Genomic DNA, 27,490 nt, shown 5'->3' on the forward strand with positions numbered 1-27,490 from the left:
TTTAACAATGTTACTAAAATTTCAAACTGAACGATCCCTTTAAATGACTTGGAAAACCAGTGAATTGCTGAAAGATGCCTTTTTATTTACATACAGTACCAGTCAAAAGTTTGGACACACCAACACATTCAATGGTTTTTCTTTATTTTTACTATTTTCTACATTGTAGAATAACAGTGAATACATCAAAACTATGAAATGACACACATGGAATCATGTAGTAACCAAAAAAGTGTTAAACAAATCAAAATATATTTGAGATTCTTCAAAGTAGCCACCCTTTGCCTTGATGACAGCATTGCACACTTGGCATTCTCTCAACCAGCTTCATTAGGAATGCTTTTCCAACAGTCTTAAAAGAGTTCCAACATATGCTGAGCACTTATTGGCTGCTTGTCCTTTATGGTCAAACTCAATTGGGTTGAGGTCAGATGATTGTGGAGGCCAGGTCATCTGATGCAGCACTCCACTCTCCTTGGTCAAAAAGCCCTTACGCAGCCTGGAGCTGTGTTTTTGGTTGTTGAAAAACAAATGATAGTCCCACTAAGCGCAAACCAGATGGGAGGGCGTAGCGCTGCATAATGCTCTGGGAGCCATACTGGTTGTGTGCCTTGAATTCTAAATAAATCACTGCCAGTGTCACCAGCAAAACACCATCGCACCAACTCCTTCACGATGGGAACCACAGATGCGGAGATCATCTGTTCACCTATTCTGCGTCTCACAAAGACATGGCGGGTTGGAACCAAATATCTCAAATTTGGACTCAACGGACCAAAGGACAGATTTCCTCTGGTCTAATGTCCATTGCTTGTGTTTCTTGGCCCAAGCAAGTCTCTTATTGGTGTCCTTTAGTAGTGATTTCTTTGCAGCAATTTGACCACGAAGGCCTGATTCACACAGTCTCCTCTGAACAGTTGATGTTGAGATGTGTCTGTTACTTGAACTCTGTGAAGCAGTTATTTGGGCTGCAATCTGAGGCTGGTAACTTTAATGAACTTATCCTCTGCAACAGAGGTAACTCTGGGTCTTCCTTTCCTGTGGTGGTCCTCATGAGAGCCAGTGTCATCATACCGCTTGATGGTTTTTGCGACTGCACTTGAAGAAACTTTCAAAGTTCTTCATTTTCCAGATTGACTGTCCTTCATGTCTTAAAGTAATGATGGACTGTTGTTTCTCTTTTCTTATTTGAGCTGTTCTTGCCATAATATTCCCACGGGGGACCAGTACGGAAAAAAATGTATGAAATGTATGCATTCACTACTGTAAGTCGCTCTGGATAAGAGCGTCTGCTAAATGACTAAAATGTAAATGTAAATATGGACTTGGTCATTTACCAAATAGGGCTATCTTCTGTATACCACCCCTACCTTGTCACAGCACAACTGATTGGCTCAAATGCATTAAGAAGGAAAGAAATTCCACAAAGTAACTTTTTACAAGGCACACCTGTTAATTGAAATACATTCCAGGCACCTCATGAAGCTGGTTGAGAGAATGCCTAGAGTGTGCAAAGCTGTCATCAAGACAAAGAGTGCTACTTTGAAGAATCTCAAATATAAAATATATTTTGATTTAACACTTGTTTTGGTTACTACATGATTCCATATGTGTTATTTCATTGGTTTGATGTCTTCACTATTATTCTACAATGTAGAAAATAGTAAAAATAAAGAACCCTGTAATGAGTAGGTGTGTCCAAACTTTTGACTGGTACTGTATATGTACAGGTATTTTCGGCTCATTTATGCATATTGTTCAATTTGGACATTAAAACATCACTAATATACTACAGAACAAAGTTCAGGGATGGGTCTCAGTGTTTTCCTCAATTCTTTGCTTCTCAAAACCTCCGATGGAAGCAAGGAGAAGGACTTGATGAGTCAAGGAAAATACTTCTGAGATCTACCCAAAGGGAGGCGTGGGGTTAGAGGAAAATAATCTGAAGTAGAGGGTCACTTTGTTGAACAGGACTCCCTAATCTTCTACAAACATTGGATTCCAACAAACTCTTTTCCAGAATCTTAAAGGCATGTACAATAAAGAATTGCATTCACCTTTTCTTGTTTTGCCGTAGAAATTGCAAGACTCGTAGTATGACGCTAATTGTTTTCCTTCCAATACTTATTCATTGTAATCATGAATAATATTGTAGTGATACTATGGTAATAACTACCACTATGTTTTGGTGAAGATAAGAATGACCAGTTGTAAGGCTGACTTTGTCTTAGCAACATAAATGCGTGTATACTGGTTATTGATACGTTAATATACATCATAGAGTAACAAAATAACTCAATCATGCGATTGTTGCAGCTTGCCAATGTAAATGGTATCATAGCAACTGTGTTCAGTAATACTGTTTATATAGGAAGTATACCTTTACAATAAAGGGATTAAAAAAATGTACTACAGTGAGTGAAGTGTTTCATTATCTACAGTTCCAGAGCAAGCATCAGGGTTGGATCAATTCATTTTAAAATCTGGTAATTCGGTAAGTAATCGACTGAATTGAAATGGTATTGACCCCACCCTGTTAAGCATACAGTCCTAAGTCTGAGAGGAGTTCTAGTTGTTCCGTTAAAGGGTTGGAATGGAAGCATACAGTAAATACCCGTTATCAAAATGACAAAGTGAATAACAATTAAGTCATGTCATTTCCTGGTGGACAGAGAACCTTGGTATGATGCATTTGTGGTTCGGTACGGGACGTTGTGCTTATAAATCTGAGGAATATATGTCATTATTGATCTCTGAAGAATGTTTCAATATAAATTGGTCTATTGAAATGTCATTGTAGCTTATGTTGCTTGCTTACAATACTGTACAGGTCCCATATATTCAATTTCCAATTGCCTTTTAACATTATATAGTGTCATGTATTTCATTTCCATCATTTACTGTATTTACATGTGGCCATGCCTGTCCATCTATCACCTCTATATGGGTGTCCATTTTGCACCAGGGTTCTCTGGATCACAGGAAATGATGTAACGATAGGTGATATGACACCAAGAGACCAGGTCAGGTGACAGATGTACAGTGTGACTGTGTTGTTGTTACTAGGGTGGTGCTGTGAATGGGAGGGTGTACTGTCCTCAACTCCTCTGTAACCACGGTTACATGACACAACACTGGGTGGCTCCGCAGCAGTCCTTGATGATGGTGATGGACTTGGTGATGGTCGGCTTGCTGGGCGGAGGATCAGGGACTTGTCTCTTGGGCTTCTGGGGATCTGGGGTAAGAGAGTATGGCCAAATCTGAAATGTCTATTCCCAACATGGTGCACTACTTTTTGCACTCCTACCAGGGGCTCGTATAAGGGTGCACATTTGGACACGTTCTCTGTGGTTTTAGATGGAAATGAAAAAGGCACAGCTATTTCTCTAAGATTCCCATCTTTGAATCTGTCTGAATGAAGTCCAAGCCACGATTAGATTAAATCAACGCCATAACAACTAAGACTGTTCTCGAATCGATATTCTGATATGATTTGAATCAGCTGTTATCACACTAATTCCATTACGTGGCTTGTCAGTTGTTCCTTGTTGCCACTCGATTTATCTCGGTCTTGACCTAATGTGACAGAGCCGGTGTGCCTGGTATGAAACTGTATGACAGTCAGGGCCACTCATATGGTCTGTGACTCTGGATATGACAGAACTAATCTGCTTGGTATTATATAATATCTACATCTTTACTGTATATGTGCTTTTAATATGTACTTGAGTGTTTTCATCAAGGCCACTGTGACCATGACTATGTTGTTGTTGCATTGTCAAGAGGGTGAACCTGTAAGCATTTCATTGCATTGCGTCCTACACGTGTATTGAATTTAAGCTATTGAGTGTGTACTAGTGTGTGTTTTGTATGAAGGATACTACTCACTTTGGGCAGCTTCTCTGGCCAGCTTCTCCAGAGGCATCAGCTTCTGTCTCAGGAACTCAGCCATCTCCTTGTCCTCCTCCTGCTCCCTGTAGAGAGGATATGGGTTACAGTTAGTGGTTACCCCTTACTCAATGGCCAAACGTCACAGTCTGTAGTCTGTAGAATACCCCCATACGTACGTACCAAAGCATTTGCCCCTAAACAGTTGTCACATTCCAGACTGTAACATACCCTGTGGCCATACTCCTATTCCATAAAGTTAGTGACTATTTATGGCACATAAAATCTCCATGCACATAGCTTTGTTTCCAAGAATGTCTCGCAATCTGTCCGTTGCAGTTTACTTCTCATTATCCTCAATACTCCATACATTCACTGAATGACACACTGTGATCTCATATCAGCTCTGCTGTCTGTAAGTAATCTCCATGTCGAAGAAAGGAGGACCAAGATAGCAGGCAGAGGATGGGGAGTAAGTGAGAGACCAAGGGGGACCAAGATAGCAGGCAGAGGATGGGGAGTAAGTGAGAGACCAAGGGGGACCAAGATAGCAGGCAGAGGATGGGGAGTAAGTGAGAGACCAAGGGGGACCAAGATAGCAGGCAGAGGATGGGGAGTAAGTGAGAGACCAAGGGGGACCAAGATAGCAGGCAGAGGATGGGGAGTAAGTGAGAGACCAAGGGGGACCAAGATAGCTGCCTAGGTAGAAGAGGAAGTTGAGATGATAAGGAGTTGAACTGTGGGCATGTGTCACCTCCCTCAGACTGTCTGGCAGTTAGACCGTAATCTCTCCAACTCCCTCAGACTGTCTGGCAGTTAGACTGTAATCTATCCACCTCCCTCAGACTGTCTGGCAGTTTGACCGTAATCTCTCCACCTCCCTCAGACTGTTTGGCAGTTAGACCGTAATCTCTCCACCTCCCTCAGACTGTAAGGCAGTTCTACCTTAATCTCTCCAGCTCCCTCCCTCCACCTCCCTCTCCCCATCTCTTTCCCTCTCTCCAGCTCCCTCCCTCCCTCCACCTCCCTCCCTCCACCTCCCTCCCTCCACCTCCCTTTCTCCATCTCCCTCCAGCTCCCTCCCTCTACCTCCCTCTCTCCATCTCTTTCCCTCTCTCCACCTCCCTCCCTCCCTCCCTCCACCTCCCTCCCTCCACCTCCCTTTCTCCATCTCCCTCCAGCTCCCTCCCTCCACCTCCCTCAGACCACAGTTCTACCTTAATCTCTCCATCTCCCTCCCTCTCTCCAGCTCCCTCCCTCCCTTCACCTCCCTCTCTCCATCTCTTTCCCTCTCTCCAGCTCCCTCCCTCCACCTCCCTCTCTCCATCTCCCTCCCTCTCTCCAGCTCCCTCCCTCCACCTCCCTCTCTCCATCTCCCTCCCTCCCTCTCTCCAGCTCCCTCCCTCCACCTCCCTCTCTCCAGCTCCCTCCACCTCCCTCGGACCACAGTTCTACCTTAATCTCTCCACCTCTGCATCGTCCACTAGGAAATCCCTCTTCTGCACCAGTTTATGGATTTTCAGGATCAACTCCTCCTCCCACTGTCTCTGTTTCTTGGTCTTCTCTCTCTCTGGAGGAAGAAGAGAGGGAGAGAGGGAGGGAGAGAGGGAAGGGGATAGAGGGAGGGAGGTAGAGAGGGGGTTAGATTTCAAAGATGATTGATGTTTTATATCAAACTAAAAAGTATATTTTTATCTTATATTAAATACATTTCTCAACTGATACAACATTTGTGAGATACTGAGCTACAGGGGAAGAGGAAACTTCCTGGGAAGGCAGCGTATGCTACCAAATAGTGATTCACATCACAAACAGTAGGGACCCTATTCAATCTGTAAAGCTCAAGTGATGGAAATGTAAAGGTAATTTCCAGTTGACCTGACATATGCAGTGATACCGTGAATGCAGTCTCTGCTAAAGCGGGACATTGCCTTTCAAGTTCAATCATGCTATAAAGCTGAACTTCTGCGATGCGGATTGAATAGAGTCCTAGATATTTAGATTCTTAAATTGTCCTCCTCGTGTTTAATTCATGAGAACTAATCGGGAGACAAAATATGCAAATGCTGTTCAATGATGCAATGTCCTGTCTGAATGGGGGAATTTGCATAAGCAGTCATATTAATGGAATTAATCTCAAATGTTACCCTATGCCCTACACAGGACATTACTTTTCACCAGAGCCCAATGGGTTCATTTGCATAAGCAGTCATAAACTCCGAATCCAATTCTCTGGAAAGGATTTCGACTTTATTCCCCTGACCTTCACACTGAACTCAAAATCAAATTTATTGGTCACATACACATGGTTAGCAGATGTTAATGCGAGTGTAGCGAGATGCTTGTGCTTCTAGTTCCGGCAGTGCAGTAATACCTAACGAGTAATCTAACAATTTCACAACTACCTGATACACACAAATGTAAAGGGATGGAATAAGAATATGTACATACAAATACACTGCTCAAAAAAATAAAGGGAACACTAAAATAACACATCCTAGATCTGAATGAATGAAATAATCTTATTAAATACTTTTCTTTACATAGTTGAATGTGCTGACAACAAAATCACACAAAAATAATCAATGGAAATCCAATTTATCAACCCATGGAGGTCTGGATTTGGAGTCACACTCAAAATTAAAGTGGAAAACCACACTACAGGCTGATCCAACTTTGAAGTAATGTCCTTAAAACAAGTCAAAATGAGGCTCAGTTGTGTGTGTGGCCTCCACGTGCCTGTATGACCTCCCTACAATGCCTGGGCATGCTCCTGATGAGGTGGCGGATGGTCTCCTGAGGGATCTCCTCCCAGACCTGGACTAAAGCATCCGCCAACTCCTGGACAGTCTGTGGTGCAACGTGGCGTTGGTGGATGGAGCGAGACATGATGTCCCAGATGTGCTCAATTGGATTCAGGTCTGGGGAACGGGCGGGCCAGTCCATAGCATCAATGCCTTCCTCTTGCAGGAACTGCTGACACACTCCAGCCACATGAGGTCTAGCATTGTCTTGCATTAGGAGGAACCCAGGGCCAACCGCACCAGCGTATGGTCTCACAAGGGGTCTGAGGATCTCATCTCGATACCTAATGGCAGTCAGGCTACCTCTGGCGAGCACATGGAGGGCTGTGCGGCCCCCCAAAGAAATGCCACCCCACACCATGACTGACCCACCGCCAAACCGGTCATGCTGGAGGATGTTGCAGGCAGCAGAACGTTCTCCACGGCGTCTCCAGACTCTGTCACGTCTGTCACATGTGCTCAGTGTGAACCTGCTTTCATCTGTGAAGAGCACAGGACGCCAGTGGCGAATTTGCCAATCTTGGTGTTCTCTGGCAAATGCCAAACGTCCTGCACGGTGTTGGGCTGTAAGCACAACCCCCACCTGTGGACGTCGGGCCCTCATACCACCCTCATGGAGTCTGTTTCTGACCGTTTGAGCAGACACATGCACATTTGTGGCCTGCTGGAGGTCATTTTGCAGGGCTCTGGCAGTGCTCCTCCTGCTCCTCCTTGCACAAAGGCGGAGGTAGCGGTCCTGCTGCTGGGTTGTTGCCCTCCTACGGCCTCCTCCACGTCTCCTGATGTACTGGCCTGTCTCCTGGTAGCGCCTCCATGCTCTGGACACTATGCTGACAGACACAGCAAACCTTCTTGCCACAGCTCGCATTGATGTGCCATCCTGGATGAGCTGCACTACCTGAGCCACTTGTGTGGGTTGTAGACTCCGTCTCATGCTACCACTAGAGTGAAAGCACCGCCAGCATTCAAAAGTGACCAAAACATCAGCCAGGAAGCATAGGAACTGAGAAGTGGTCTGTGGTCCCCACCTGCAGAACCACTCCTTTATTGGGGGTGTCTTGCTAATTGCCTATAATTTCCACCTGTTGTCTATTCCATTTGCACAACAGCATGTGAAATTTATTGTCAATCAGTGTTGCTTCCTAAGTGGACAGTTTGATTTCACAGAAGTGTGATTGACTTGGAGTTACATTGTGTTGTTTAAGTGTTCCCTTTATTTTTTGGAGCAGTATATATGGATGAGCAATGGCCGAGCGGCATAGGCAAGATGCAATAGATGGTATAAAATACTGTATACATATAAGATGAGTAATGCAAGATATGTAAACATTATTAAAGTGGCATTTTTTTAAGTGACTAGTGATCCATTTATTAAAGTGGCTAATGATTTGAGTCTGTATGTAGGCAGCAGCCTCTCTGTGTTAGTTATGGCTGTTTAACAGTCTGATGGCCTTGAGATAGAAGCTGTTTTTCAGTCTCTCGGTCCCAGCTTTGATGCACCTGAAACTGACCTCGCCTTCTGGATGATAGCGGGGTGAATAGGCAGTGACTCGGGTGGTTGTTGTCCTTGATGATCTTTTTGGCCTTCCTGTGACATTAGGTGCTGTAGGTGTCCTGGAGGGCAGGTAGTTTACCTCCGGTGATGCGTTGTGCAGACCGCACCACCCTCTGGAGACCCTTGCGATTGAGGGCGGTGCAGTTGCCGTACCAGGTAAGATACAGCCCGACAGGATGCTCTCAATTGTGCACCTGTAAAAGTTTGTGAGGGTTTTAGGAGACAAACCGCTGTTGCGCCTTCTTCACCACACTGTCTGTGAGGGTGGACCATTTCAGTTTGTTTGTGATGTGTAAGCCGAGGAACTTAAAACTTTCCACCTTCTCCACTACTGTCCCGTTGATGTGGATAGGGGGGTGCTCCCTCTGCTGTTTCCTGAAGTCCATGATCATCTCCTTTGTTTTGTTGATGTTGAGTGAGAGGTTGTTTTCCTGACACCACACTCCGAGTGCTCTCGTCATCATTGGTAATCAAGCCCACTACTGTTGTGTTGTCTGCAAACTTGATGATTGAGTTGGAGGCGTGCATGGCCGCGCAGTCATGGGTGAACAGGAATTACAGGAGAGGGCTGAGCACGCACCCTTGTGGGACCCAGTGATAGACTGACACACACACACACACACACACACACACACACACACACACACACACACACACACACACACACACACACACACACACACACACACACACACACACACACACACACACACACACACACACACACACACACTGCAATAGATGGAGAACAGTGTACAGTGTTGTTGACAGTCTCAGCTCTTTCTCTCCCACCGGGATAGAACTGGATTGTACAGCCATTCCCTGGAGTCACAGTGTTCCCGGAACACATAGACGGATGCAGAAATCGGAATGTCAAATGGAAAAGGAAAAGCAGCGGGGGCTAGGGCCTTTCTCTGTACTGAGGTAATAACAAAGCTTGTTGGGTCACATACATATTGATACATAGAGTATGGTATATTATGACTCATAATGGTGTAAGGAATTAGATTTGATTTGGAATGTGTGCTAAATGTCAATGAATGTCATGCATAGTGTACTGGATTTAGCTTCTATGTAAGCAGTATGGCATCTGTACAGTATGTAGGCTTTATGTGTGCTCTAATGAACAATTCATTCCATTGTTCTTGTTTGTTGCGATTCCAGATTATCACTAATACAAATCCAGTCACTATGTCATCACAAGTTCATAAGTAAAAGGAGAAACTAGCCTGGTACCAGATCTGTTTGTGCTGTCTGGGACCAGGCTAGACAGCTAACTCTAGACTGTGACGTTGTAGAGTTGTGAAGTTGTAGTGGCTATTTGACTCCATCTGCTGTCAGCCGTGGCCACAAATAGACCTAACATCATTTGTGGAGGAAAGTATAAATAAAGTAGTATTCGTTGAAATAATCTTTGGCCACAGTCTCAGGAAATGGACCATTGGCTCATATAGCCATTACGGTTAGCTATAGGTGTGTGTGTTTGTTTTTCTCCTCTACCCTATTTTTGGGTCTATACTCACTACAGCAGGGGTGTTTTTCCTTTCAATTCAGACCTAGACAACCAGGTGAGGGGAGTTCCTAACTAATCAGTGACCTTAATTCATCAATTAAGTACAAGGGAGGAGCGAAAACCCGCAGACACTCGACCCTCTGTGGAATAAGTTTGACACGTGCTCTACAGCATGCAGAAGCAATTTGGCTAAGCTAAGGGTACACTGAGGATACATCCTGATATGCTTGTTCTATTTCCTAGAGGGATACACAGTATAGCTCATTTTTCTCCCTGTTATGTTGCCGGGTAGAATAGGACAGGGGAGGGCGGTGAAGTGGATTTCTTGGCTGTAGTTATATATGGTTAATACTATATGGTACATTTTTCTCTCTGTTGCCAGGTAGGATAGGAAAGGCAATTGGACAGGAGAGGGCAGCCAGTGGAGGTCTTGTGATGTCTGTGTTGCCGTTAGTTACCTGGATATATGGTTATTGGTAAACTGGGTGGTTCAAGCCCTGAATGCTGATTGACTGACAGTCGTGGTATATCAGACCGTATACCACAGTTATGACAAAACATTTATTTTTACTGCTCTAATGACGTTGGTAACCAGTTTAACTTCCATGGGATTGGTGTCGCTCCCACAGGGAGGTTGAGCTAACGTGCGCTAATGTGATTAGCATGAGGTTGTAAGTAACAAGAACATTTCCCAGGACATATCTGATATGGGCAGAAAGATTAAAATCTTTTTAACCTCTACGGGATCAGTGTCCCCCCCGGCAGGGACGGTTGAGCTAACGTAGGCTAATGTGATTAGCATGAGGTTGTAAGTAACAAGAACATTTCCCAGGACATAGACATATCTGATATTGGCAGAAAGCTTAAATTCTTGTTAATCTAACTGCACTGTCCAATTTACTGTAGCTATTACAGTGAAAGAATACCATGCTATTGTTTGAGGAGAGTGCACAGCTATGAACTTGAAAATGTATTAATAAACCAATTAGGCACATTTGGGCAGTCTTGATACAACATTTTGAACAGAAATGCAATGGTTCATTGAATCAGTCTAAAACTTTGTACATACACTACTGCCATCTAGTGGCCAAATTAAAAAGTGTGCCTAACCTGGAATATTACATTTTGGCCTTTCTCTTGCATTTCAAAGATGCAAGATCTAATGTGTTATATTTTCCTACATTAATTTCACATTTACACAAACTTCAAAGTATTTCCTTCAAATGGTATCAAGAATATGCATATCCTTGCTTCAGGTCCTCAAGCTACAGGCAGCTACTGTCATTTTAGGCGAAAATGGAAGAAAAGGGTCCAATCCTTATTATAATAGCAATAAGGCACCTTGGGTGTTTGTGGTATATGGCCAACTGCTAAGGGCTGTATCCAGGAAATCCGTGTTGAGTCGCACCTAAGAGCAGCCCTTAGCCGTGGTATATTGGCCTTATACCACACCCTCTTGTGCCTTGTTGCTTAAATATATACCTCAGGTATATGGTTGATATATGGTCGATTTTTCTGCCTGTTATTGGGTAGGATAGCTGTGGGCAGTGGAACTGTTGTGACTGTGATTGTCTCTATTTGTTGCTGTTAGTTACCTGGTACAGTTACCACCTTCCTCAGCTCCTGTTTCAGACTCATGATGTCTTTGCAGAGCTGGATGTCGTCCGCCCTGGAAAAGACAACAACATTTCTTCCAGTTAGGAAGGGTAAAGCACAGTGTGACTCTATGGCCCTGTTCCATTTTGGTTCCTCCAAGTGACCTGGCTATTGGAGGCCTATTGACATAATTTGCATTCATCTAGTTATTTCAGATCTGTGAGCTAGGGGGACCGGGATAGGATTTGAAAAGGTATGGTGCCCGCTATCCACTCTATCCATTTCCTAACATAAAAATGCCCTACTATATATCAATGCGGCCCAGTACATAATAAACACACTGTGCAGTCATACTGACAGATATCTTATACAAATAGTGTTTTACAGTAATATAAAAGATAAAGCAAACATCCACATATAAAAGCTATAGGGGGAAATATATAAAGTTACACCCCCCTTAGGGAAGAGTGTGGGCAGATGAAAAGTGTTGAATGAATCACTCCTCTACCAGATCCTCTGGTCCTGAAGACCCACCCTGAGGACCCTACTGGTACCTCTCTGTCATGTCATCCCCCTCTCTTCTCCTCCCCTTCCTCCCTCCATCCCTTGTTCTTCACCTCCCCTCCCTCCATCTCTCCTTCTCTCTCTTTCCACTCCTTCCCATCCATCCCTCTCCTCCCCTCCATCACTCCCTCCCTCCCTCCTTCTTTCACTCATTCGCGCTTTCCCCTCTCTTCTCTGCCCCCTCCCACTCTCCCTCTCCACCTCCTCCCATTCATCTCTCTCTTCCTCTCCTCCCCTCCTTTCCCTCCCTCCATCCATCCCTACCGTTCTCTCTGCAGCGCTGTGACAGCTACCAGGGATTTAAGTCTCTCTGTTGTAAATCACAGACTGATGACTCATCCACCAGCTCCCAACACCTCTCCCTCCTCCTCCTCCTCCCTCCATCTCTCTCCCTGTTCCTCCTCAGTCTCCTCTCACTCCCTCCCTCCATCCCTCCCTTCATCTCTCACCTCCCCCTCTGCCTCCTCCACTCTCTACCTGTCCCTCTTCTTCATCTCCCTCTCTTCCTCCTCTTCCTCCATCCCTCTCCCTGCTATCCTCCCTACCTCCCTTCATCTCTCTCCACCTCCTGTAGTTCCCTCTTTCTCCCCTGTTCCCATTCTTCAGCCTCTTCTCCCTCTGCTCTTTCGACCCCCTGTAATTTCTCACCCACTCACTTGTTCCTGTCTCTCAACCTCAACATCTTTTTCTCTCCTCCTCACTATCCTCTATCTGCCTTGTGTTGTTTACTCACTCACTAGAACCCAACGGTGCTTCCAGCAGGCTTTGCCACTCCATCTGCTACATAATGTGTGTGTGTGTGTGTGTCTGAGTCACACATAGCTGGAGGTATTGGCATCACTGTTCGTTGATGAAGCCATCCAAGCTAATGAAGCCACACTTCCCATCGATCTCTTTCCAGTTTCTATTGATTGTATTTGCCACCACACCAAAACATTTCACTGTTTATTTTCTCAATGTTTATAACTCAATAGCGACACAATATGGTGGTCCAAGTTCCCCTGAAAATCAAGCATGAACTTCTGATCATCTGGTCACCTGACCCCGTGACAAGACCAATAAGATCACCAACGACCTGTTGATGGCGGTTGCAGGCTCCCCCTGTCTCCTGATCGTCCTGGACTTGAGAGCAGTGTTTGACACTGTCAACCACCCTATCCTCCTGGAACGCCTCCCGGGACACCATCGGACTGTCTGGATCAGCTCTGAGCTGGTTCCACTCCTACCTCTCAGACAGGACTGAGTATGAGTATTGTGGTGTCCCACAAGGATCTGTTCTTTGACCCATACTGTTTGTCCTCCTCAGTCGTGTCATCAGCCGGCATGGAATCACATTGCACTACTATGCTGATGACACCCAGCTGTATCTAAAAATGGCCCCCTGTCCCTCTGATGCAAGTGCCCGTCTGAACACCTGCCGTGAGCAGATAAGGGCACGAATGAAGCAAAACTTCCTTCAACTGAACAGCAGCAAAACTGAGGCCCTACTTCTTGGCACCCCCCACCAGGACCAGCACTCACTGTTAACACACCTCATCATTGCAGGACAGATCACTCCTCTCTTCCCCTCAGATTCCAATCTGCCTGTACAGCTTGATTCCTCCCTGACCTTTGACAGCCACATCAGACGACTGTGTAAATCTTGATTCCTCCCTGACCTTTGACAGCCACATCAGACGACTGTGTAAAGTGTTATTCTATCACCTTAAGAACATTGCCAAACTCCGTCCCACCCTCACTCAGGCTGACGCAGGGAAGCTGATCCATGCCTTTATCTCCTCAAGGCTGGATTACTCTCTTCACCGGGATCCCTGACAGGAGTCCTCAGAAGCTCCAATACGTCCAGAACAGCACTGCCAGGATCCTGATGTGAGTGAGGAAACACCATCACATCACCCCCATCCTGGCATCTATGCACTGGCTGTCTCATTCCGGGTTGAATTCAAAACCCTTCTGCTGACTTTCCAGTGTATTCATGGCAAAGAACTGCTCTCCCTCCATAACTCTACCCGCACCCTCTGGTCAAGTGATAGACTGTTCCTCCTCGCCCCCAGGACCTAGCTCCTTGTCTCTTGTAGAATCAGCTGGGTTCTCCACAATGAAATAGGGTGCAGGCCAGGCAGCAGGCTGTTAGCCAGCCTGCCAGCTTAGTGGAGTCTGCCACTAGCACAGTCAGCGTAGTCAGCTCAGCTTTCCCCATTGAGACCGTGTCTGTGCCTCGATCTAGGTTGGGCAAAATTAAAAATGGCGGTGTTCGCTTTAGCAATCTCACTAGTATAAAGACCTCCTCCATTCCTGCCATTATTGAAAGAGATTGTGATACCTCACATCTCAAAATTGGGTTACTTAATGTTAGATCCCTCACTTCCAAGGCAGTTATAGTCAATGAACTAATCACTGATAATAATCTTGATGTGATTGGCCTGACTGAAACATGGCTTAAGCCTGATGAATTTACTGTGTTAAATGAGGCCTCACCCCCTGGTTACATTAGTGACCATACCCCCCGTGCATCCGGCAAAGGCGGAGGTGTTGCTAACATTTACGATAGCAAATTTCAATTTACAAAAAAAAAACCAACAATGACGTTTTCGTCTTTTGAGCTTCTAGTCATGAAATCTATGCAGCCTACTCACTCACTTTTTATAGCTACTGTTTATAGGCCTCCTGGGCCATATGCAGTGTTCCTCACTGAGTTCCCTGAATTCCTATCGGATCTTGTAGTCATAGCAGATAATATTCTAATTTTTGGTGACTTTAACATTCACATGGAAAAGTCCACAGACCCACTCCAAAAGGCTTTCGGAGCCATCATCGACTCAGTGGGTTTTGTCCAACATGTCTCTGGACCTACTCACTGCCACAGTCATACTCTGGACCTAGTTTTGTCCCATGGAATAAATGTTGTGGATCTAAATGTTTTTCCTCATAATCCTGGACTATCGGACCACCATTTTATTACGTTTGCAATTGCAACAAATAATCTGCTCAGACCCCAACCAAGGAGCATTAAAAGTCGTGCTATAAATTCTCAGACAACCCAAAGATTCCTTGATGCCCTTCCAGACTGCCTCTGCCTACCCAAGGACGTCAGAGGACAAAAATCAGTTAACCACCTAACCGAGGAACTCAATTTAACCTTGCGCAATACCCTAGATGCAGTTGCACCCCTAAAAACTAAAAACATCTGTCATAAGAAACTAGCGCCCTGGTATACAGAAAATACACGAGCTCTGAAGCAAGCTTCCAGAAAATTGGAACGGAAATGGCGCCACACCAAACTGGAAGTCTTCCGACTAGCTTGGAAAGACAGTACCGTGCAGTATCGAAGAGCCCTTACTGCTGCTCGATCATCCTATTTTTCCAACTTAATTGAGGAAAATAAGAACAATCCGAAATTTCTTTTTGATACTGTCGCAAAGCTAACTAAAAAGCAGCCTTCGCAAATGGAGGATGGCTTTCACTTCAGCAGTAATACATTTATGAACTTCTTTGAGGAAAAGATCATGATCATTAGAAAGCAAATTACAGACTCCTCTTTAAATCTGGGTATTCCTCCAAAGCTCCATTGTCCTGAGTCTGCACAACTCTGCCAGGACCTAGGATCAAGGGAGATACTAAAGTGTTTTAGTACTATATCTCTTGACGCAATGATGAAAATAATCATGGCCTCCAAACCCTCAAGCTGCATACTGGACCCTATTCCAACTAAACTACTGAAAGAGCTGCTTCCTGTGCTTGGCCCTCCTATGTTGAACATAATAAACGGCTCTCTATCCACCGGATGTGTACCAAGCTCACTAAAAGTGGCAGTAATAAAGCCTCTCTTGAAAAAGCCAAATCTTGATCCAGAAATTATAAAAAACTATCGGCCTATATCGAATCTTCCATTCCTCTCAAAAATTTTTGAAAAAGCTGTTGCACAGCAACTCACTGCCTTCCTGAAGACAAACAATGTATACGAAACGCTTCAGTCTGGTTTTAGACCCCATCATAGCACTGAGACTGCACTTGTGAAGGTGGTAAATGACCTTTTAATGACGTCAGACCGAGGCTCTGCATCTGTCCTCGTGCTCCTAGATCTTAGTGCCGCTTTTGATACCATCGATCACCACATTCTTTTGGAGAGATTGGAAACCCAAATTGGTCTACATGGACAAGTTCTGGCCTGGTTTAGATCTTATCTGTCGGAAAGATATCAGTTTGTCTCTGTGAATGGTTTGTCCTCTGACAAATCAATTGTAAATTTTGGTGTTCCTCAAGGTTCCGTTTTAGGACCACTATTGTTTTCACTATATATTTTACCTCTTAGGGATGTCATTCGAAAACATAATGTTAAATTTCACTGCTATGCGGACGACACACAGCTGTACATTTCAATGAAACATGGTGAAGCCCCAAAATTGCCCTCGCTAGAAGCCTGTGTTTCAGACATAAAGAAGTGGATGGCTGCAAACTTTCTACTTTTAAACTCGGACAAAACAGAGATGCTTGTTCTAGGTCCCAAGAAACAAAGAGATCTTCTGTTGAATCTGACAATTAATCTGGATGGTTGTACAGTCGTCTCAAATAAAACTGTGAAGGACCTTGGCGTTACTCTGGACCCTGATCTCTCTTTTGAAGAACATATCAAGACTGTTTCAAGGACAGCTTTTTTCCATCTACGTAACATTGCAAAAATCAGAAATTTTCTGTCCAAAAATGACGCAGAAAAATTTATCCATGCTTTTGTTACTTCTAGGCTGGACTACTGCAATGCTCTACTTTCCGGCTACCCGGATAAAGCACTAAATAAACTTCAGTTAGTGCTAAATACGGCTGCTAGAATCCTGACTAGAACCAAAAAATTTGATCATATTACTCCAGTGCTAGCCTCCCTACACTGGCTTCCTGTTAAGGCAAGGACTGATTTCAAGGTTTTACTGCTAACCTACAAAGCATTACATGGGCTTGCTCCTACCTATCTTTCCGATTTGGTCCTGCCGTACATACCTACACGTACGCTACGGTCACAAGACGCAGGCCTCCTAATTGTCCCTAGAATTTCTAAGCAAACGGCTGGAGGTAGGGCTTTCTCCTATAGAGCTCCATTTTTATGGAATGGTCTGCCTACCAATGTGAGAGACGCAGACTCAGTCTCAACCTTCAAGTCTTTACTGAAGACTTATCTCTTCAGTAGGTCCTATGATTAAGTATAGTCTGGCCCAGGAGTGTGAAGGTGAACGGAAAGGCTGGAGCAACGAACCGCCCTTGCTGTCTCTGCCTTGCCGGTTCCCCTCTTTCCACTGGGATTCTCTGCCTCTAACCCTTTTACAGGGGCTGAGTCACTGGCCTACTGGTGTTCTTCCATGCCGTCCATGGGAGGGGTGCGTCACTTGAGTGGGTTGAGTCACTGACGTGGTCTTCCTGTCTGGGTTGGCGCCCCCCCCCCCCTTGGGTTGTGCCATGGCGGAGATCGTTGTGGGCTATACTCGGCCTTGTCTTAGGACGGTAAGTTGGTGGTTGGAGACATCCCTCTAGTGGTGTGGGGGCTGTGCTTTGGCAAAGTGGGTGGGGTTATATCCTGCCTGTTTGGCCCTGTCCGGGGGTATCATCGGATGGGGCCACAGTGTCTTCTGATCCCTCCTGTCTCAGCCTCCAGTATTTATGCTGCAGTAGTTTATGTGTCGGGGGGCTAGGGTCAGTCTGTTACATCTGGAGTATTTCTCTTGTCTTATCCGGTGTCCTGTGTGAATTTAAATATGCTCTCTCTAATTCTCTCTTTCTCTCTTTCTGTCTTTCTCTCGGAGGACATGAGCCCTAGGACCATGCCTCAGGACTACCTGGTATGATGACTCCTTGCTGTCCCCAGTCCACCTGGCCGTGCTGCTGCTCCAGTTTCAACTGTTCTGCCTGCGGCTATGGAACCCTGACCTGTTCACCGGACGTGCTTGTTGCACCCTCGACAACTACTATGATTATTATTATTTGACCATGCTGGTCATTTATGAACATTTTAACATTTTAACATTTTGACCATGTTCTGTTATAATATCCACCCTGCACAGCCAGAAGAGGACTGGCCACCCCTCATAGCCTGGTTCCTCTCTAGGTTTCTTCCTAGGTTTTTGGCCTTTCTAGGGAGTTTTTCCTAGGGAGTTTTTCCTAGCCACCGTGCTTCTTTCACATGCTTTGCTTGCTGTTTGGGGTTTTAGGCTGGGTTTCTGTACAGCACTTTGAGAATATCAGCTGATGTACGAAGGGCTATATAAAAATAAATTTGATTTCTTTGTGTCAGTTGCCCTGTCTAGCCGTGTCCATTTTCTTCCTTCTATTTGTATTTTATCTTTTTTTTATGCACTTTAAGAATATTCAGTATAATGAAAAGCGCTTTAAAAATGCAATACATTATTATTATATGTAAGTATAATGAATTGTCATAGAGATGATATGAATGGGAACGTACAGTGCCTTCGGAAAGTATTCACACCCCTTGACTTTTTCCACATTTTGTTGTTACAAAGTGGGATTAACAGGGATTTAAATCAATCTACACAAAATACTCTGTAATGTCAAAGTGGCATTGTGTTTTAGGTTATTGTCCTGCTGAAGGGTCAATTCATCTCACAGTGTCTGGTGGAAAGCAGAGTTAACCAGGTTTTCCACTAAGATGTTGCTTGTGCTTAGCTCCATTTAGTTAATTTTTTGTCCTGAAAAACTCCCCAGTCCTTAACAATTACAAGCATACCCATAGCATGATGCAGCCACCACTATGCTTGAAAATATGGAGAGTGGTACTCTGTCATGTGTTATATTGGATTTGCCCCAAACATAACACTGTATTCAGGAGAAAAGTTAATTGTTTTGCCACATTTTTTTGCAGTACCTTGTTGCAAACAGGATGCATATTTTGGAACATTGTTATTCTGTACAGGCCTCCTTCTTTTCACTCTTTCAATTAGGTTAGTATTGTAGAGTAACTACAATGTTGATCCATCTTCAGTTTTCTCCTATCATATCATTCAACTCTGTAACTGTTTTAAAATCACCATTGGCCTCATGGTGAAATCCCTGAGCGGTTTCCTTCCTTCTGGCAACAGAGTTAGGAAGGACGCCTGTATCTTTGTAGTGACTGGGTGTATTGATACACCATCCAACGTGTAATTAATAGTTTCACCATGCTCAAAGGGATATTCAATGTCTACTTTTTCATTTTTACCCCTCTACCACTAGGTGCCATTCTTTGCGAGGCATTGGAAAACCTCCCTGGTCTTTATGGTTGAATCTGTGTTTGAAATTCAAGTGCTCGACTGAGGTACCTTACAATTATCTGTATGTGTGGGGTACAGTGATGAGGTAGTTATTCAAAAATCATGTTAAACACTATTATTGCACACAGAGTGAGTCCATGCCACTTTTTATGTGACTTGTTTTACTGCTGAACTTGTGTAGGCTTGGCATAACAAAGGGGTTGAACATATTTCAGCTTTTCATTTTTTCTGAATTTGACATTATGTGGGTATTGCGAGTGGGCCAGTGATAAATGTAATACATATTCAATTCAGGCTGTAACACAACAAAATTTGTGAAAAGTGTGAATACTTTTTTAAGGCATTGTAATAGAATGGATGCCATTCTGTTTCTACTTTAGCCAACTCCTTTCTGTATTGGCATGGAGCAGCCTGGCAATCAAGTTAACTGATTATTCACAGTGTCAGAAATATGGCTTTACTACATCTACATCAGGATAATATCATTATCATCAGGATACACAGTATAAACCTATTAGGCTTATGTGTATGGGTGTCATTATTTTCAAGGGTCCCAAAGAGTCTACGTACTATCTTTACAGTACATAATACATTCACCCACTCTTGGAATAAAATGGAAATTCAATGTATCTATTCCAATGAGCTTCTATATTGTTCAAATCCAACACGTCTTCGTGTCTCCTGACCCCTCCTGTCTCAGCCTCCAGTATTTATGCTGCAATATTTTATGTGTCGGGGGGCTTGGATCAGTCTGTTATATCTGGAATATATCTGGAATATTTCTCCTGTCTTATCTGGTGTCCTGTGTGAATTTAAGTATGCTCTCTCTAATTCTCCCTTTCTTTTTCTCTCTCTCTCTTTCTCTCTTTCTTTCTTTCTTTCTTTCTTTCTTTCTTTCTTTCTTTCTTTCTTTCTTTCTTTCTTTCTTTCTTTCTTTCTTTCTTTCTTTCTTTCTTTCTTTCTTTCTTTCTTTCTTTCTTTCTGAGGACCTGAGGCCTAGGACCATGCGTCAAGGCATTCCTGGCCTGATGGCTCCTTGCTGTCCCCAGTCCACCTGGTCGTGCTGCTGCTCCAGTTTCAACTGTTCTGCCTGCGGCTATGGAACCCTGACCTGTTCACCGGACGTGCTACCTGTCCCAGACCTGCTGTTTTCAACTCTCTAGAGACAGCAGGAGTAGTAGAGATACTCTGAATGATCGGCCAACTGACATTTACTCCTGAGGCGCTGACCTGTTGCACCCTCTACAACCACTATGATTATTATTATTTGACCCTGCTGGTCATCTATGAACATTTGAACATCTTGGCCATGTTCTGTTATAATCTCCACCCGGCACAGCCAGAAGAGGACTGGCCACTCCTCATAGCCTGGTTCCTATCTAGGTTTCTTCCTAGGTTCTAGCCATTCTAGGGAGTTTTTCCTAGCCACCGTGCTTCTACACCTGCATTGCTTGCTGTTTGGGGTTTTAGGCTGGGTTTCTGTACATCACTTTGTGACATCAGCTGATGTAAGAAGAGCTTTATAAATACATTTGATTGATTTATTTACTAAAGCCGCAGTCTGTAATTATTTTATCGTGGTGTTGATGGTCTGTGTACAGTACTCACATAAAGCGCAGTTCGGACTCCCTCCTTACCAGCACCTCCCTGAGGCGCTGGATGCGAGCCATCTCCACTTCAATTTCATCTGGAGACATGATGCTCTCCGCCATGGACACATCTGACTGACCTGGAGGGAGAGAGGTAACTTTGTGTTTTAACACTATTGTGAGTTACATCATTCTAACACATCGGGAGAAGGGCAGGAGGGAGGGAGGGAGGGAGGGAGGGAGGGAGGGAGGGAGGGAGGGAGGGAGGGAGGGAGGGAGGGAGGGAGGGAGGGAGGGAGGGAGGGAGGGAGGGAGAGATTTCTAAATATTTGGGCCTTAAATATTTCAATAAATCATTCATAAAATACCAATACAATACCAACTTCTGGACTTCAGAACCAAAGGGCCTATTCTATTGATGCCACCATCAAATAGTCTGAAGAGGAGACCTATTCCCTATTTCCCTCTTTCCTCTGACTTAAAGAACAGTACATGGAATCACAATGGACTTGGTCCTGCCAAGCATTACTGCATTACTGTCTAGCCTTGCATATTGTTCCCCTCCCTTTATCCAGTACAATGCCCAAGGCTTGTTTGGCAGATTTATTTTACAGTAATACAACACTACTCCCTGCTCCATCCAACGTCCTAATTATGAATGTGACGCTCGAGTAAGTCAAGGGACAAGATACGCATAGTAAATGATCTGAAATGTAAATGGAGTTTCTCTCTTGACTAAATGAAAAGCACGGTGTTGCTTTTGAGCTGTCTTTTTCAAGTCTTGTCTTCAAAGCAAAAGCTAGTCTTCAAAGCAAAAAACCTGATTCACTCAGACACTGTCAAAGTGCTTCTTGGCAAACCTAGACAAGTCCAGATGATAGCTACGGTATGTGTCATTGTGTTTCACAGTACCCACCTAAAAGGAATAGAAGGTTCTAGTAAAATGGCTGATGACTAATAAAGAAGTAGCTGACTACCTTAAATTCGATGCCAGATGCTCAGGCACTCTGGTGTGACGCTCGCTGAATCAAGAGCATAAAAATACATAATGGAAGGAGTCATTGACTCTGAGTGTTAGTGAGGTTTTGGAAGGGCTGACGGGTTGAGGTCTTGAAGGCGGTGGTTGTGTCCCAAATGGCACCCTATTCCCTATATAGTGCATTATATAGGGAATAGAAAGCCATTTGGGATGCAGACAGTGGGAAGGGCCTCAAGCCAAAGAGATGAGAGTAATCTGATACTGGTACTGACATAGATCAATGACCTGGAGTAACTCTTCACGGATTGGACTAATACACCCTGAACTGGGGCCAATGACCTCACAAAGCCACCTATTCAACCAATAGCAATCAAAGACCGGACACAGCAACACAGTGAAGCCAATAGAAATGCAAACTGATGGAATAATTAACCTATATTGCTAGTCACTAATGCAGCGTTCAAGTGCTATTGGAGTTATCGTGAGCTCCTAGTTCCTAGTGGGAAATTTCACTTTAATAACCCACCAAGCGGGAAACTTGGAGAAAATGTTGTTAGCCGAGTTGCTGAGTTGTGACGTTTCACCACAACCTTTCACCTTTTGAACCAAAAGATGGCAACAAATCTGTTTTTGACAATTACAACCTTATCAATATGGAGAATGAAGTTAGTTCCACCATATTATCAATGTTAAACAAGCTAATTAATGTTATTATTGGCAATGTTAGCTAGCTAAAATCTTATTGTTTAAAGAATTGTTCCGACTTCAAAATCACTTCAACACAATCATGTCAGACTTACGACTTCCCATTTTCCACGAGCACATGAAGCCAGCATAAGCAACTGAATGATCATCGCAATCCCAATGTCAACCAACTGAACACACTACTAACAATAATCCTAGGCTTCTCCAATATGTAACCTATGTCAGCAAGAAAGCAAACTGGGGGTGATTAATAAACGCATATTGCAGTCAATAGCACTAAGCCACAGAACAATCATCACGCTACCATTGTCAGAAAGAGTGCATAGGTCTCAGGACGCTGGTGAAGGTAGAACGGCTCATAATGACAGCCAGAATGATGGAAATGGAATGGCATTAAACATCTGGAATCCATGTGTTTGATGTATTTGTTACCATTCCACTAATTCCACTCCAGTCATTACCACGAGCCCGTCCTCCCCAATTAAGGTTCCACCAACCTCCTGTGGCATAGGCCTAGGGGGCAACCACCTATCCTCTAATGTCACACCTTGGACATCCATTGTAAACTATAGCCTCCCACCCCCCACTAGGCAGGACGTAAATATTTCACTCAGGGTTAGAAGGACGTACTGTATAGTACTGATGGGAGACAGGCCTTACAGACAGATTTTCTTTATGGAGAGAGACAGGCTACGAGGCCAGAATGGTGAACTGACTGTTCTGTGACTCCTCAACCAACTACTGGTAATGCTATCCATCCAGAGACCTTTACAAGGTGCTAATGTGGAGGCAGGACTCTTAAAGACAATCGACAAAAGGGAAAGTAGTGGCGTTCCAAATCTTGGAAATAACTAACAAAAAAATGATGTCACCTCAATTTTGTCCCTCTATTGTTTTTATTTGGCTGGATGAGATTTTGACATTCATTTGAGTGACTGCTTTTGTCCAAGACAAATGTAACAAGAATCGAAATTGCATCCTGTGACTGTTCATAGCTGATGAGATTCAATGCTTAGCTCGACGTCGAGTCCTTGAATAAAAAGTAGCAGCCCAGTGTTTTCCCTGCTGTGGTAACCGCAGCATGAAAACATTGCTGATACCAACATAGTTGTCTCTGCAGTCAATAACACAGTGTGGTAAACTGTGGAGGATTTATACCAAGTGGTTTCTCTCTCTCTCTTTCTCTACCCCTCACTGCTCTCTCTATCATTCTCTCCCTCTCCCTCTCTCCCTTCCTATCTCTTTACCCTCTCCTCTTTCTCTCCTTCGCTACTCTCTTTCTACCTCACACAAAGACACACACACACACACACACAATTTGCTGCTGACTGTCAATAGGACCGAGCCACACAAAATCCTGACTGGCCCATTATGATGGCAGAGAGCCAGGTCTATAATGAACAACACACAAAGGATCTAAACTGCCGACTGCTCTGAGCTGAGGAAGTTATCTTAACGCAGTACATACTCAGTCAGCACACACTCCGGTACTCAGTAGCCCACCTTCAGCCATCAGCAGGATTAGAGAGGAGGAAGATATTACTCATGGGGGTCTTCAGATACACTCCTGGCTACATGGCAAATGTTAAGTATGGAAGACTGAGGCTCTGTGCCAACATACACAGCACCATACCAATTAGTACGAAGCAATGTATTGGGCATGCATCCTTCGTGGTATGCTAGACATTTTAAAAGTGAATGACTGAGACAAACATTTGAAATGTCTTGAAATAAGCACTTGTATGCATGACAAACCGTGTCCCTGTCATGCAGATGGATACTGATGCTTTGTGGTCTAATTCACTCCTCAATAGTTTTGCCACTACAAGATGAGGTCTAGTTTTATTTTAGTTAAATGTTGCTTAAAGTGTTTTGTTTTTCTGTTTCACCATGGAAGGCAGCATTGAAAGACAAAGTAAGAATCATGCTAAACCTACTACAGGAAAACAGACACAGTATGGCCTATAGACAGAACTGTATCGAAAAGCAAAAGCCAAAATAATAATAATCGCTGAAGTATCACGGAAGATCCGCCTTATAGCTGAAATTTAAAGGCAATGTTCCCGCGTTCGCGGAAAACGCTGTATATGTCGACTCAATCGGAAAATACCTTGACATTTTAATGCCGATCTTCCGCAATACGGATTGAATCTACCTCTAAATCTATACAGTAACAGCGTCATTTGGTCCTCCCCAGTCCCCACAGTCACTATTAGAAGAAATACCAGGCTTCCCTATCAATGTAGCTTCACTGTCATCACTGGCAGAGCCAAGCTAGTTATTAACCCAATGTAATCACACTAATTGCATTAAAACAAACTGCCTAATCAATACCCTGAACATCTGTTTATCAATCAACTGATCAGCATAATGAGAGCCTTGACAGAAGGAGGAGGGCGGACAGATGTCTGCTTGATGAGGAGAAGCAGATCTGTCATGTGAATATCATCTGCGTAGCAGCCACTTCAGGGTTATGATCATTAGGGCATGCAATGGATTAAAAAAAATAGGTTTTTGTAATGGAAAACGAACATGAGCTTTTCTTATTGGACAAAGTCTGGTAGCCCCTCCCTGTTTCAGTCTTCTTTCCTCCTAATGAACAGGGCCCAGACGTACTGTGTTAATTGTAATGTTCCCCACTGTTTTAGTATCTAGCTATGCGTCTCCCAACACAGATGGAAGTTGAAAGTTGGAACACACAAGGAGGAACCAGGGGAAGGGAATGATGAATAGGTGTGTGTGTGTGTCTGTCTGTCTGTCTGCCTGTCTGTGTGTGTGGGGGGGGGGGGGGGGGGGTGAACTGGATGGGGAAGGAGAATGGGGACAGAGAGTCTATCTCTAAAAATAGCTGCAGCCTTCTTCTATTCATATTCATGAGCTGAAGAACTCAGAATTCATCTTAGACTTTCTGCACCCCACTCTCCTCTCGTCTCTCTTTTTCATTCCTGTTCTAACTCAATGGAATTAATGAAGAGGACACTCAAAGTATATATTATTCCAATATCCAATGGGCTGATTTCTGCTGAAAGTTCGATTCAGGCTGTTATGGTCAAATAGCATAGGAAGACATTGTGAGCATCTGAATGCAGATAAACAGTCATAATTGCAGTTAGGCCTATACAGATGTCACACAGACAGTCCTACACAAAATAGACAATGAAACATAACTACCGGTATAAGTCAAGTGAATATTGAACTTAACCCCTGTAGGTGTGTGAGGCTGACTCATGACAGGACTCTCTGCTGTGGATCTCTGGTTACATAAAGCACACAATATGACCTCTTGTTATGACTCTGTCATTCCTGACCTCTGACCTCTCACCTCTGACCTCTGTTTACCCCCATGACCCTCTTTATGTCTGTATTATTAGACATATATCATCCTGTTGTGACGACAGCTTCGTGACACTAGCCTAGCCTACCCATAACATCACAAATAGATACCAGTAAAATTAAGATGACCGTGGCACGTCATATAAACAACATTATTGAAACATTTATTTTAAAATGTATCTTCCTTCGAAAGACCTTTCATAATGCCTAGATATCTTACTGATAAAAAAGGGATGAAAACGAGGAGGATGAAAATCTCTTGCCTGTCTCTACAGTTTGTTTATATCACCTTCCTTGCTGGTATCAGTGCTGGTGATGCCGGTATTGACTCACACACTCACAGCCCAGCAGGTAGGCTTCTAGCTTGTTCTACCCTGCTGCATCAATCGACTGGAAGGGGTGCAGTTCAATATATTAGGCCAAAGACCCAGTCAGACAACTTTGGAATGTACAGTCAGCTGAAAGCGAAGAGCTGGGCATATTTCAGTCCTTCTTTAGTGTTATGGAAATAGGCTAGTAGATATGGGGCATTACATACGTGTATACATTTCGGGGCTCCTATCCTTTGTGCTATAGTAATATATACTGTTAATACAGTGGGTAAGCTATTGTAAATGGGAACTGTTTTTTTGTAATATGCTTCTGAGAAAGATCTTCTCAAATATGAATGATATGGTTATTATCACTGAATAACTGGTCAAATGCACCTCCAAAATGCATTGAAAGCAAAGCACATGCATGGAGATGTCTCCAGTCTATTTTAAAGGCACTGGGAATGACATTTGGGAAACAATAATAATGCACGGACCCATTGTAATTAACGGGTGTTGTTTTGCAACGCAACATCCCCTATCTGAAACCACATGCTTTATTCTGCACAGAGCAATAACTATTATAACAGGCCAAAACGTTACTTTGCAATGAATGACGCTCACCTTTGTCTTTTGTCCATTCCGTTTCCGATACAGAGCCGTAGCTCTTCAATGAGCGCTCGGTATCAGAAATTGATTTCTTCAATTCCATAGCTGGAATTGATTTATGATACACTATGACTTTAATGGGTTGTGGAAAGGTGTGTTAAAATCCTATATTCAGTTCTGCTCTTCTGTTTTCCTTTCAGGATAAATCAGTTTCGCCGATTCGAAGGCACCACCGAGCAGAGACGTTGAGCATCTTTATTTAAGCTTACAAATTCCTCGATGTGTGGTACACAGATGGATGCAGAGCGCACGCGCATTGCGAACCAGAGAAAGGGTGAAAAACGGCACCGAGCTTGCATTGAAACAGTGTCATATTTTTCAAATACAAAGCTGGAAATCGACATTTTCTATACATTTCTACTAGTTTTCCATAAAATTATTTATTAGAAGAATTTCTAGCAATAGCATTTTTTTCAATGAAGATGTCAAGATGACACTAAGCCTAGGTGCTGAATATGTGTAGCAGAAGGCTTACAATAGAAAAATGTTTCACTAATACAGTATCACTCTCGAAATTGCAAGTCCTTCAAACGACTGAATGTCAAAGAATTGAAGATACTCTAGGGCTATGCACTGAAGCTGAGTAGCCAGAGCAGGTGGGACCTTGTTAGGGGTCTGTTCAATATGGCTCTGACGTGATGACTCATTTCACGCTGTTGAACCTATAGGCTGTTGCTTTGTTGATGCACGACTGAGCCAATAATCAGTTTCGCTTGGACGTTTTTGATGTGTAA

At 43.8% G+C, this 27,490-nt stretch overlaps 1 protein-coding gene across 1 annotated transcript; it reads right to left on the reverse strand.

Moving 5' to 3' along the window:
* Positions 1-64: 64 nt before the first annotated feature.
* LOC106594632 (bMERB domain-containing protein 1) lies at positions 65-27,134 on the reverse strand. The gene is made up of 6 exons (XM_045707372.2): positions 26,712-27,134; positions 20,779-20,899; positions 11,356-11,429; positions 5,344-5,458; positions 3,889-3,974; positions 65-3,235 (listed from the first exon to the last, which is right to left on the reverse strand). Exons 1-6 carry the CDS (start codon positions 26,797-26,799, stop codon positions 3,120-3,122), a joined length of 600 nt encoding a protein of 199 aa, XP_045563328.1. The 5' UTR covers positions 26,800-27,134; the 3' UTR covers positions 65-3,119.
* Positions 27,135-27,490: the final 356 nt, after the last annotated feature.

Source organism: Salmo salar, chromosome 02, assembly GCF_965601325.2.
Source record: "Salmo salar chromosome 02, fSalSal1, whole genome shotgun sequence".
Classification (NCBI taxonomy): Eukaryota; Metazoa; Chordata; class Actinopteri; order Salmoniformes; family Salmonidae; genus Salmo; species Salmo salar.

Bases quoted from the DNA above. Each gene is read 5' to 3' on its own strand.
- LOC106594632 (XM_045707372.2), bottom strand. From the start codon at position 26,799: ATGGAATTGAAGAAATCAATTTCTGATACCGAGCGCTCATTGAAGAGC. The intron at 5,459-11,355 runs GTAACTAACAGC...TTCTTCCTCCAG, and splicing joins GAAGGTGGTAACTGTACCAG to AGAGAGAGAAGACCAAGAAA. The intron at 3,236-3,888 runs GTGAGTAGTATC...CTCTTACCCCAG, and splicing joins GGCCAGAGAAGCTGCCCAAA to ATCCCCAGAAGCCCAAGAGA.